This window comes from Mesocricetus auratus, unplaced genomic scaffold (genome assembly GCF_017639785.1).
Source record: "Mesocricetus auratus isolate SY011 unplaced genomic scaffold, BCM_Maur_2.0 Super-Scaffold_100691, whole genome shotgun sequence".
Lineage (NCBI taxonomy): Eukaryota > Metazoa > Chordata > Mammalia > Rodentia > Cricetidae > Mesocricetus > Mesocricetus auratus.
Genome location: NW_024429267.1, coordinates 42221811 through 42235559, shown reverse-complemented (window position 1 = coordinate 42235559; position 13749 = coordinate 42221811). Strand labels below are relative to the sequence as shown.

Sequence of the window (13749 nt, the reverse complement as noted above, 5' to 3'; positions counted from 1 at the left end):
ATGTGTGTGTTGTGTATGTATGAGGGAGTGTATGTTGTGTATGCGTGAGTGTGAGTTGTGTGTGTATAACTGGGCATTGCATCTAAGGCTTCATGAACACTAGGCAATTTCTCTGCCATTGAGTTTTATCCTCTCCTCTTTTTCCACCCTCCACTTCCTGAGTGATGGGACTACAGGCGTGCGTCACTATGCCTGATTTTGTGTGGTGCTGGGAACTGAACTCAGAATCTTGTGCATGCTAGGAAAGTCCTCTGCCAATTGAGCTACATACCCAGTCCTTGATTTTTTTTAAAGACAGGATCTTGTTAAGTTGCCTGGGCTGATCTGCTACTTGTAATCCTTCTGCCTCAGCTTACTGAGTTGTGAGGCCCAGCTACAACGCAGAGTCTTAAGGACAAGGATAGGGTTACTTCAGAGAAAGTGATAGAACTGGAGACTTCACACAGTTAAAGTCAAGGACAGCTAATGCCCTGCAAGGCTTAATCCAGTCAGACAACAAGCTAGATAGAACAGCCATCCTCCCAGGAAGCCCATTTTGTCTTTTGTCTATATCTGCATCATCTATGCGTGATTAAAAAAAAACAACATCATCTATATATGAATAAAAAAAACCCAACAGGTAAAGTTCATTAACATAGTTATATTCGCCTCCAAAACAATACAGAGAAACCCTGTCTCGTAAAACCAAAAAAAAAAAACATAGTTATATTCACACTGAAACATCATGTCTCAAATTGTATCCAAAGAAAGAAAACTATGAGGTTTACTGTGGACTGATATGAGAAGCCACCAGCTTTGTTTTTAAAGTTAGATCATAAACATTTTAGGCTGTGTAGGACATAGGGTTTCTGATGTAAATACTCCATTTTTCTTTTATAGTATGGAAGTGGCTACTAAAAAATTTATACAAATCAGTGAATGTGACTGTGTTCCAATAAAACTTTATTTACAAAAGCTGATACCTGGCAGTGCTTAGCCCTGGGCCACTGTTGCCAACTGTGGCCCCAAACAATTCTTACATTAATGATGCTGAAAGGTCTAATGTTATAAAACTTGATAGTTTTTATTTGAGTGTGAGGGAGTTATAAAATTTATTAGATTTCACACACTGTTTTTGACTATGAAAATGGAATTAGGACTTATCTTTGAAGTTCATTTGGCAGTGATGTCTTTACAGCTAATGTGAAAGGTAAATCAGAGATCTTTTTCAGCTTACCTTGGTAACGTTGAGTGAAGGAATAAGATAACTAGAGAACTCTTCTCGAGTTCCCATTTTCTTACAGTGAGGTACTGATTTTCAACATCTATTGGAAAGTAAACAGCATGGAAAAAATATCCCATTGTCTCACACATTCTTTTAAGTTTAGGTGAATGGTCCTAAAAATGAATTAGAATATATTAAAGCATGATATATTTAACTAAGAGAGGTATACAGAGGGTCTTATTACTTAAAAGACTTGTTTTAGAACAGCTTGTATAAGCAGTATTCTAATACAAAAAATTGCATTTTAAAGAAAATCTTAGAGAGTAAAAGTAAATTTTTCTCTAGAACAAAAAATAATAGCTTAACAACATGGCTATTTTCTAGCTCAGAAAATGATTCATTTTATAATCAAACAACAGAACAACTAACAAACTATTATGTTAGTTTGATTTGGTATGTCTTGCTATTATTTTTACCATGAATAATTTGTTCTCTTGTTTTAAAGGATCCAAATGTGTATCTGTGCATTTACAATATGGTGCTTTGAACTAGAGGATGTGGTTTCAGTGAAAGTGGACTTACTTATCATAAAAAGCCTGAGATTTCATTTCCAGAAACATAAAAAATTTAAAAATCTTAATGAAAAAAACATTGGTCTACAATAAAGTATATTACTAAATAATGATGATTTTTATGAAAGCAATTAGTTAGAAGCCTCCAATTGTCCTTGGGAGTAACTTATATCCAACTTCGAGATGGAAGGTATGAGCTTTAAAATATTCTACAATTTTACCAAGATTGAATAATAACACAAAGGAATGCTAAGTAAATCTATTAACAATCCGTAGACCATGAATTTAACAGGTTTATCCTAGGGCATGCAGATGTATTTATAAATTCACTTGAGACAATGGAGATAGATTTTTCCTACAAAAAGTCAGATGGCAAATATTTTTCAAAAATAATAATGTTTAATAATTCATCTGTTTTAGCAGGGACCTTTTAAATTTATTTGGTTTCTGTACCAATTAGCAGTTTTGGTAGTGCAGTCATAGTTCTCTCTCTCTCTCTCTCTCTCTCTCTCTCTCTTCTCTCTCTCTCTCTCTCACACACACACACACACACACACACACCACACACACACACACACACCACACACACACACACACACACACACACACACACACACACACACCACACACACATGCCTGGGGATGTTCCAAAAACACTTTTTTATGGATATTAAAGTGTGGATTTCATATAATTTTCACATGACGAAATAGTATTCTTATATTCCATTTTTCCAATAATTTAAAACAGTGGTTCTCAGCCTGTGTGGGTCAAGACCCCTTTGGCAAACATTTAGTTCCAAAAATATTTACATTGTGATTCATAAAAGTAGCAAAATTGCAGTTATGAAGTAGCAACAAAGATAATTTTATGGATGGGAGTCACTACAAAATGAGGAGCTGTATTAAAGGGTTGTGGCGTTACCTTAGTATGGTTGAGACCACTGATTTAAAATGTAAAAACAAATCTTTGCTCTGGGCCATATGAAATCAGGTAGCAAGCCAGAAGTGGCCACAGGATGTAGTTTATAGGCCCTACTTTTGCTTTAGAATAAGTCCACAGGATGCCTTGAGAAGTTCAAAGTGGTGATAAGAATTAAATTTTGGTATTATCTGATACAGCTTTAAGGACAGCAACTACATCGGACAAGGCCAATGGAGGCTCAAACACCGAAGAGAATAGCTAATGAAATATGAAAAAGTCATTTTTATACATAAATTCTTAACTATATTTTGTACTTTTATATTAAGACATTGACATAATTTCTTTTTTCTTTTGTTTTATGTTTTTGTTTTCCAAGTCAGGGTTTCTCTATGTAGCCCTGGCTGTCCTGGAACTCACTCAGGCTGGTCTCAAACTCACAGAGCTCTGCCTGCCTCTGCCTCCTGAGTGCTGGGATTAAAGGAGTGTACTATTCACTAAGACATTGGAATCCTAATGATATATTTTAGATATAAAATTAAATATAAATGTAAAAAAAAGCCAGAAAGTTCCAACATCTTAATTTTGTCTCCATGCCTTCGCTCCTGTCCTGGTTTTACTAGTAAGTAGAATAAAAACCAGGAGCCTTAACACTATGTCTGCCTTTACACACGTGAATACTGAACCAAGGCACACCACAAGCAAAGCCCATTGTTTTCTGGGTAATCCCATAGGGAGCAAGCTACTTAGTTTAAATGCAATTATAATCTGAATATAATCTGAACTTGCATTGAGTTTTGAGATAGGATCTCACTATGTAGTACAGGCTAGCCTCCAACTCACCACAGTCCTCCTGCCTGAGTGCTGAGGTTATAGATATATACCACCACCTCAGCTATGAACTTGTATTTTCTTTCACTTCTTTTTTTAAAAGATTTATTTATTTCTAGTTTAAACATATGGGTGCTCACCTGCATGTGTGGATGCACATGCCTGGTGCCCACAGAGGCCTGAAGAAGAGCATCCAGTGCCCTGGAACTGGAATTATAGACAGTTGTGGGCTACTGTGTGGGTGCTGGAAACAGACCCAGGTCCTCTGCAAGAGCAGCCAGATCTCTTAACTCCTGAGCCATCTCTCCAACCCCAGACTTTGTATTCACAATGAGTGAATACACAACTTAGGAAAATTCTTACCTTAAGGAAGAGTTCCATTTCAGGCTGGGTTTCATCTGTGTACATGAGGTAACATCTAACAGAGTGACTCCAAAGAGAGTGTGAGAACAAGGGAGTGACCTGCAGTAAGCCAGCCACAGCAGTGTCCCAGTCATCTGGAAGCAAAATTTCCATAGAGTGAGGAAAATTTACCATAATACAACTGACAAAATAATTCCAAGTTAAGCCTGAAAAAAAAATAACGGATGTAGACTAGGATTTGCTGTCGTGTTAATACTAAGAAAGCTAGAATAATGTATTAGAAAGTAATTCATTTCTAGCCTCATATTCTCCTCTGGGATTTGAGTTAATTAACGATGGTCTCCCCTGGAGAACAATGGATCCCCAGGGTAGTGGCTCCAACTTTATTTTACATGAGTCACTCAGTTGCTCTGCTACTGGAAGGGAGCCTGCATTCCCAAGGTGATGTGCCGTTTTGCCATCTCATTCTTGAACTCCAATGAGGCTAAAAGAGAGTTTAAGAATGGTGTAAAATGAAAAACAGTTTTATGCTACCTACTGGGAAAGAAAAATTATGAAATATCTGACAAGAACACAATGTAAAAGTATTGTTTCTCAGCTAAGCTACATCATAACCCCATGGCTCAACAAAAGCACCTTCGAATTCAGATAATAGCACAGCTACTAGAACCTGGGTGGCCAGGTTGGCAGGAGGACCATGTTGTCCTGATGAAAAGTATGTAACCACTGCTTGGTCAGTCACAGCCTCTGTGCATGCTGGCTTGCCAACGGGAGGTGCCAGAAGACTAGTGCCATGTATAGAAGACTGCAGAATATGAACAGTCGGAACTGCCAGGTAAGGGACTGGTTACCTCGGTTGATGTTTGCGAAGGGTCCTTCTACATCTATAGAACTGTGAGCAAACTCGGGGCCTCTGAAGGATTGCTGAAGCTGGATCATGCTGCCTATGGAAGGTTCGCTTCCCAAGGCTCTGCTGGCCCAGTATTCACATTGGGTTCCAGTAGCTGTTGCAACAAGGAATTGGAATTTCATAAGATCCAAGTTACTGAATATTTAAAAACTTACCTCATATGTCAAATAAGGTTTCTCAGGTCAAGATAATTCTATTTATAAATAAAATGAGCATTCAAGTAATGGTTTTCAAAATATTTTGCCACTGATTTTTGGCAAAGCACTGCAGTTCTGGTTTACACAATTCAGGTTATCATCTCAAATTCAAAGAAAGGATTAAAATAGAAAAAAAGGAAAAGAAAAAATAAAGGAATTTCTGTCAGAGGCAGTTTGGAGCCAGGGAGATGGCTTGGCTTGGCCACCAACCCTGAGGGCTGGAGTCCAATACCCGGTGAGCAGCTGACTGGAGGAGAGAACTGATTCTCACAGACTGTCCCCATCTTCACACATGTGCACTCCCATCCACACACACACATACGTAACCACACACATATGCAAAGTAAATAAATTGATGCAATAAAGAATTAAAAAGAGGCAGCTAAAATCCCCACAAACAATTCTAAAAACCTACCTGCAATTGGACATTTTCACATCAGTTAAAATGTAAAGGAACCTTTTTTTTTTTTTTTCCTGAGATGTAGCCCTAGCTGTCCTGGAACCCACTGTGTAGACCAGGCTAACTTCAAACACACATAGATCTACCTGCTTCTGCCTCACGAGTGCTGAGATTAATAGTGTGTGTCACCACCCAGAGCTTCTGAAGGGACTTTGAAGGTAGACTTGTCAACAGGGCACTGCTAACTTGTGTCCTTTGGGTTTAACTGATGTACCAATGAGAAAGACCAAGAAGGGAGCATTGACTTGTTTCTGTTAACTTGCCAAGACAATTACAGTAGCTTTGATACATTGTACATTTGAACAAGCCAATATGGAAGCAATCAGGAAGACTAATGTGACAGCAGGAGGCACTTTCTCAGCTGTTCTTAGCCAGCTGGGATCATTGCATCTTATTCTCAAAAGTTAGTAGTAAGAATTCTACAATGCTGGTCACAATCAGTGGGAATAAAATGAAAACTGAACAGGAACAGCCGGTTGCTGTCTCTTACTCACCAACACATCCCTTTGTAAGACTCTAACATCACCCTTGTAAACAGGAGGGCCACAACAATTTCTTCTTCCACCTATAAGAAACTTTCCCTTTACCTCATACTAATCACAGTTGACTAATACATTCCTGAAACATGGAAAATGCCTTCAATTCTTTGGCTTCAGGCTTTTCTTTCTTATTAGAAAAATATTTTATATCCTTATTATAAAACTGAAGCTTTTTGAGTGACTTCCAAAACTAGTGAAACACACGTTGTGCAAAGTTGCAAATAATCCATCCCTGTATGGAAAATAATCTGCAGAGAACATAATTCCATTATGCCTATCCCCCTCCATACTTAAGCTGGACACGTGTCTGCCTAGCTATTGATTATAATCCAGTCTTCCTAGGTCCGGCTTTGGTCAGGGGCATTTGAGCAGAGGTGACCTCACCCCAGGCTGTCCCTTCAGGAAAAGCAAGGAACCTACCTGTGATGCTATTTTTAAATTTATTTGTGTGTGTGTGTGTGTGTGTGTGTGTGTGTGTGTGTGTGTCTCGACCATGCATGCGCACCTGCATGCAGGAATGCACATACATGACACACATGTGATGGTCAGAGGACAACTTCAGGAGTCAGTTCTCTCCTGCAACCCCGTGGGATCCCAGGATAGAACCCAGGTCATCGGGCCTGGGTGATAATGCTTCTACACCTGGAGCCATGTCACAGGCCTGTGTGGTCAATCCTGATTGCTACATTGACAGGATTTGAATCACTAAAGAGACGAATCTCTGTGCATGTCTGAGAGGAATTGTCTAGACTAGGTTAAATGAGGTGACAAGACCTACCCTAATGTGGGCTGCACCATGCCTGCTGGCTGGGGTTCATAACTTCATAGAAACGAGAAAGCAAGCTGAGGGTAGCATCCATCACTGTGTTTCCTAACTGTGAGTGCAACAGGATCAGCTGCCTCACACTCTTGTCCCTGTGACAGCCTTGCCGTGATGGATTGGGGCCCTCAAACTGTGAGCGGAAACAAGACCTTCTCCTTACATAGTTTGTTGCCAGGCATTTTGTCACAGCCACAAGAAAACAAACTCACACACTGTCCTTTCTTTTGTCCTTTGGAGAAAATGTACTTGTGACCTGCAGTGGGTACCTGGGGTGGGGTGGAGAGAGTGTGCACACGCACACCATGGGCTAGGATGGTTGGTAGAGTATGATGACAAGAGAAAGCCTAGCCCTAAACATCATTCCCTTCAAGGACAGGAGATCCTAAGAGCTAAGAGAGGCACTGAACTGTTTCTTCTACTTGGAAGAGCAGGGCATGCCCTGATTGTGCTCACAGAGACTAAAAGGGACAGAGCACTTGGTTCTGAGCATCACTACAGCTCTGCAGAAAGGGGAAGATGAACATGAAGTGCATTTACCTGTGACATCTGTGCAGCTGTCATCCGAATCAGACTCCCCAGGGTCAAAAACTTGGATACCCTGAGCCTGCAGCCTCTGAAGTTTACTCTCCAGCTCTCGTTTGTCCCTCAGTAAGTCCTGAATTTCATTTTCTTTGGTTTCCCTAAAAATCTTTGAAAATGCAGGATTCCTTTTGAGACTTTTTTTTCATAATTACAGTGTTGTGCCACCAACTTTTCAGGGGGAAAAACATTGATTCATAAAGTCAACATTCACTTGACTCTCAGTCTTCTCTGAGATGACGTCTCCAGACCTTCATCTCTATTGTTTCACAGCTGAACCCACTGGAAGTCTGGCAGCACGGATGTGTGTCTTGCCTGACATGTAACAAATTTGTTTCCCTCATACCAAATACAGAACAAAATATCCCCGAACATTTCCAAATGCTTCATCTCACGAAAAAACACATTCTTGGAGGCTGGAGGGTTGGTACTGTGGCTACGAGTTCTTACTGCTCTTGCAGAATACCTGAATTTGATTCCTAGCATTCACGCTGGGCGGCTCACAGTGACCTGTGACTCCAGCTCCAAGGAATCCTACAACTCTAGCGTCCACAGGCACTGCATTCATGTGTGCCCCCCCCACACAATTAAAAATAAAAATTAAAAACATCTTTCACCTTTCAATATCTCACTAAAGTGTTTATTTTCACATCTATCAAATAAACAATACCTAACTGAAAATATGAAATACGTTCTTCTCTAGCTCTCACAACCTTACTGAATTCATCATGATTTCAGATGAACTTTTTTTCTGTTGCATTTTTCAAGACAAGATCTCCTCATGTAGACCGGGCTGGCCTCGAACTCACAGATATCTGTCTGTCTCTGCCTCCTGAGTACTGGGATTAAAGGCACAGGACACCATACCTGGCTCAAATAAACTTTTTGTTTTTTTGTTTGTTTTAGAGACAGGGTTTCTCTGGGCTTTGGAGCCTGTCCTGGAAATTGCTCTGTAAACTAGGCTGGCCTCGAACTCACAGAGATCCACCTGCCTCTGCCTCCCGAGTGCTGGGATTAAAGGCATGTACCACCAACACTGAGCTCAAATGATCTTTTTTTAAAAACAGTTTTTAATCTGTGACACTTGAAGCCAGGGTAGAAACGTAAGGAATTTACCTTGAATTGCCTTTTAACTCTGTCTCTGTCATGTTCAAATGTAACTGCTCTCTCCATGGCTTGGTATTTTGCTTCCAATGCACCCTCCTTTTCTCGCAGAATCTTTTGATACGTCTTCTGAAGAGCCTGGAATAATTCACCTGTTATCTCTAACAAAAACAGCCTTTCCTCCACACTTTAAATTCTGACATGTACATCACACAGGTTAGGATTTTTAATACTCTATTCATTGTTTTATCAATTATCAAGCATGTCTATGTAGTCATTTTTATCCATGCAAAATAGAAAAAACACAAGCATGTTTGAATCCTAGCAAGCAGATTCTTCAGCAATAAGCTTTCAATGGAAATTAACAATTTTTTTTGAAATTCTGCACCAGCTCCTAAATTTTCTAAGCCTCAGGTTTTCTAAGAGAATAAGAAATGCAATTTGTAAGGCTTAGCTTGAAGAATAATTAGCCATGAAAGTTCTCCTGCTCCTTGTCACTGTATATTAATCATTTTACTATCCCCTGAACCATTTGGTCTGGATCCATGGTGGACCTCCAGTAGATGCCAACATGGCTGAATGAAATGAATGTGGGAGAATTTTCTCAAGATTATGCAGCTAAGAAAGGAACAACAGGTTATACAAAGAATTGGGACTGCTGACCAGTGATCTGTGACTATGTGTCTGCCAGCCCTGTGATGGGGGATATCCTTCTGTATATATGTTTCTCTTATTGGTTGATGTCTAAAACACTGATTGGCCAATAGCCAGGTGGGGCGACCAGACCAGGAGAAGGCTGGGGGGAGGAAGGAAAAGGAGGCCTGGAGAGACCAGGAAGATAGGATGCACCAGATGTTCTCTGGTAAGATAAGGTCATGTAGAAATACATAGATTGGTTATGAGATAATAATTAAGAGAGAGCTAGCCAGTAAGAAGCCCTAGCCATCGGCCAACATTTTATAATTAATATAGCATCCGTGTGTGTTTATTTGGGAGAACTGGCTGTGGGACCAGGCGGGACAGAAACCTCCATCTTCAGCACTGGCTTCTCCACCCTGCCCCTTCTACCTGCCATCTGACATGGTTCTCAGTGGGCAGTGGTGCACACGCATGAACTCAGCCGGGAAATGCACAGGTCCGCTTTATGCCAGCAAGTGCACTGGCCAACCAATAGGAAGTGAGGGCAGCAGGAGCTGCTAGTAGGACCATCTTCCCAGAGAACATGCTGATGGCATACCAGATAATGAAGGGCTGCATAAAACCCACGGAAATGATGCCCGATTAGAAGGAAGGAGCCTTCTTTTACATAAATAAGTCTGTGCTGTTTATTTAATTCATACTTCAATAGGCCCTGGAGCTCTTGGGCTGTCAGAGATCTCTCCCACGGAAAAGAAAGGAATAAACAAATGACCATCAAAGAGGTTCTGAGCCCACAACATCAAGTACAGACCTTTTGCTCTGAGAAATTTTGCTATCTGCATGAATGAGAACCGATCTTTTCTAAGGCCTACAAAAGCATGGCAATAACTTTGAGTCCATTAACCAAACGGGCTAAGGGAATTTGAGCACTCTTAAGGAAAGTTTCAGCTACAGCAGTGAAATCAGGAAATTTCCAGAAAAATTCCTATCATATTATTAAAACCCAAATCTGCAGGACGTCAAAAAGAAACTGAGCCAAGGGCTCCATCTTGGAGTTATGTTAAACTGGGAGGACTTGTGTGAAGTTTCACCACAGTGCGGCATTTGTGACTTCGGCACTTGGGTTGATTGATTCAAGGTGTCTAAATGAATGAACCGGAAATTGAAAGGGGGAGGAGATTCAGATAAGAAATTAGTTTAGACTTAAATAATGATCCCTCAAAACGAGGAGAAGCTTCTTCTGTACAACTTGGAAAACAATTTGGTTTGTAGCTAGGGCAGGATGGTGGTGTCACCAAGCGGCTGAGCGGCACACTCAGGTCTCAGTTTCCCCAGTGCTTCCCGCTCACGATGCGCTCGCTCTGTCCCGCGTTACCTGCAGCTCCGCCCGCAGCCGCTTGTTCTCGGTGTCCAGCTTGGCCTCTCGGCGACCCATGGACAGCAGCTCCTGGTTCTTGCTGACCCGGAAGATCTCATACTCCTTCTTGAGCCTCTCGAACTCGGCTGCCGCGTACTCCAACTCAGGCACGGACGAGCCGGTGGACTTGAAGCTGGCTCCTAGCAGCCCGCCGCCGCCCGCCGCGCGCGGCAGCGACCCGGGCCCGGCTCCCGCTCCCCTGCGGAACGAGCTGCGCAGCAGGCGGGCCTTGGGCTTCACCTCCACCGGGATCTCGCAGGCCTCGCCGCCGCCCGCCCCGTACGTGTCCTCGATCACCTCCCCGCCAGCGGGACTCACCAGCGACGAGGCCGTCCCCATGATGCCCACGGCGCTTCGCTTGCTGGGTTCCAGGAGGAGGCGGGGCCAGGAGGGCGGGACCTGGCTAGCAGGGCGGAGCGCGGAGGCGAGAAGGGGTGGGATCAGGAGGCAAGGGCGGGGCCAGGAGGGGCGGGGTCCAGACTTTGGGGCGACGCCGAGCTGGTGGGGCGGGGTGCCGCAGCGGGGAGGGCGGGGGGCTGGAGAAGGAGCAGAGCTGCAGTGAGCGGGGCCTGGAGAGAAGGGTAGAGGGGCGGAACGTGACGAGCAGAGGGGGCGTGGTGTCGAAGGGAGGGCGTCCAAGGAGGGGCGGAGCCAGGTCTTAGGGGCGTGAACAAACAAGCAGGGCGTGATGCAGCTGCAGGAGGGGACTTAGTCTGGAGACCGAGGTAGGACGTGGTAGCGAGAGGAGGCGTGGTCAGGTAAGAAGAACTGGGTCCAGAGAGGGGGTGGGGCCAGCTCTGGGGGCGTGACCGGGCAAGTGGGGCGAAATGTGACTACAGGGGACAGTCAGAGTCCGAAAGAGGGGCCAGAGGGGGCGTGGCTAGGAGAAAAGAGAGGCGCCCGGAGGGCGGAGTCAGGTTTCAGGGGCAAGGCCTGTCAAGCCGAGCTAGCGCTTCTGCGGGAGAGCAGAGGGCCTGGAGAGCGGGAGAGGGGCAGGACGAGGGAGAGTTGCAAGAAAGGAGAATGGGGAAGAGCGGAGTGGGGACTGAGGGCAGGCTTTGCAGGAACAGGCTGAAGGATTGAGCTGGGCAAGCGGGGACGGGACCAGGAGAGGAGCTGTACTCGGGGACATCCGGAATGAAGGACTCCAGACTAGGCCCTAGCCTAAAAGTCAGAAGGGAGCTGCTTCAATTCCTCTGCGCGAACTAGATCCTGTTCCACCGCTGCTGTGTCTGCTGTCTCTGACTAGGTGGTCCCCTCTAGAGGCAGTTCAGAGCCCAGTGTGTCTCAGTATGTATATAATAAATAATGCCAGCCAGGAAAAAACTTCAAAGCGTCACCACCTGAGGCCACGGGGGGGGGGGTCATCCTTTGATAGGTTTTATAATGCCTGGTAACTGGGACACTGGGGACCGTATACCACAAGAAAGGAAATTATTATAATTATAGCATTTGCAAGAAGGGAACACTGCTATCTTTTTAGATTCTGTTCCACGTTGCCCTTGATCTGCTGACTTGTCTTCCTACCCACCTCAGATTGGTGCCCAAGGTTAGAGAGGACAAAAAGGACAGAAATGGCTTTGACTGACGCTGTTGTTAACTGGACACTGGTACTCTTTATACATACCCTGTCCTTCTTAGAAAGTATTGAAATTCTTCAAAATGCCAGCAGCCACTGTCTCCAATCTGCCATCATTCTCTCACTGCTGGAAGTCCCCTTGCCTAAGGGTGATATACTTTTATTCCAGCTCTTGCTTACTCCTTCCCCAGCTGCACAGAATCTAGTAGCATTTTCAGCATCTGTCCATGCAGAGCTTCCTTGGGCTGACCTACAGATGTCTTTGGTGACTGGTTTGACCACAGGGTCCTATTTGATCCACAGGCACTGTTGGGTTTCTTAGAAAGCTGAAATAACCATACAAGATGTCTACAAGGGAATGCTGGGGTGGGCATCTGGGGCAAGGAAAGGGAAGTAGTGAGACTGGACAGGAGGAGAGGTTGCATTGTGCTGCATTCCCGACAAGGACCTCAGTTAGCCCCACACAGAGTTTAAAAGCTGGGATGGCCCTGTAGAGGTGTCCTAAGTCGGTGTGGGAGCTAGGACGTCATACTTCACGTAAGCTAGTCATCTGCTCTCTTTAGCTTGTGGGGGCTGATGGCTGAGAGTGATCTGCAAACACCACTTTCAGCAGCTAAAGTCACATTCGTCAGTTGTCTCATCTACCACATAGCAAACAGCCTTTTCTCCGAAGAACTCTGGGAATGCTGGCCCATTCTAACCTATGAACAACTGCTCCTGAGCTCCTTCCATCGAAGCAGCTGGTCATCTTTGCTCTGACCCCTTAGATATTCTGCTGGCCTTTGTATTCTTCTGAGTTGAAGGATTACATATTAATTTCTTCAGGCAGCACCATGAGATTACTCGGGGAACACATGTCCTCTACCACAGTGCCCAAGGAATTCCCTATATTCTCAAGTCCTTTTTAGTTGCTAATTTCTGATGTCAGTTCTGTCAACATAGACTAGAGATTTGAAGACCAGTCTCTAGATTTCCTTTCTTTTTCCTTCCTTCCTTCTCTATTTAAGACAGGGTCTCTTGTAGCCCAGTCTGGCCTCAATCTTTCTTTGTAGCTAAGGATGACCTTAAACTTTGGGTCCTCCTTCCTCCACCTCTGAGGTGTTGCATCACAGCTAGGTGCCACCATAACTGGTTTTATGCAGGGCTGGGGAGGGAACCCAGTGCTTTAAAGATGCTGGGCAGATACAACTGATTCATCCCACATCCCTGTCCCATCCTCTAGATAACTGACAATTCGTTTGAAAAAGTTCGTGTTTGGGATGTGGCTCAGCTGAAGACACTGATGGGTGTGCCTGCATCCTAGCCATCACCCACCCCTTCTAAAAAAATGACAGAAAAGAACTACACTAATTGATGACACTGTGGGAGTTTAGATGCTGCTAAGAGCTCCAGATGAACCAGTCCCTACTTTCCCTTCATCTGTTTGGTGATGCCATCCTGTTTGACACGTATTTCACTTCCTGTCACCAGCATGGCTGCTGTTTCCTTGTGGTACTCTCTGCTAACCCCCATTATTTCTTCAGAATGCAGCTTCCTTCTCTGACATGCATCCAGAATGCTGGATGAACATATCTGTTGAACATTCATTCCCCCTGTCAACAGTTTCAGCAATG

General features: G+C 43.8%; 1 protein-coding gene across 4 annotated transcripts in view; it reads right to left on the bottom strand.

Annotated features, from left to right (window-relative positions):
• Window positions 1-10940, bottom strand: part of Nphp3 (nephrocystin 3) — a 38715-nt gene extending 27775 nt beyond the window's left edge. For 3 of the 4 annotated variants that reach the window (XR_005874780.1, XM_005074826.4, XM_040739879.1), the window contains exons 1-6: window positions 10516-10940; window positions 8514-8639; window positions 7356-7506; window positions 4741-4893; window positions 3890-4023; window positions 1217-1377 (exon numbers count right to left, since the gene is read on the bottom strand). Coding sequence is in view for 3 of the 4 variants with exons in the window: in XM_005074826.4 (XP_005074883.1) it covers window positions 1217-1377; window positions 3890-4023; window positions 4741-4893; window positions 7356-7506; window positions 8514-8639; window positions 10516-10896 (1106 nt within the window). In the remaining variant the exon portion in view is untranslated. Of the gene's footprint in view, window positions 1-1216; window positions 1378-3889; window positions 4024-4740; window positions 4894-7355; window positions 7507-8513; window positions 8640-10515 lie in introns of those variants that run through there. The other variant, XM_040739877.1, reaches the window with a different exon arrangement.
• Between the last annotated feature and the right edge of the window lie 2809 nt (window positions 10941-13749).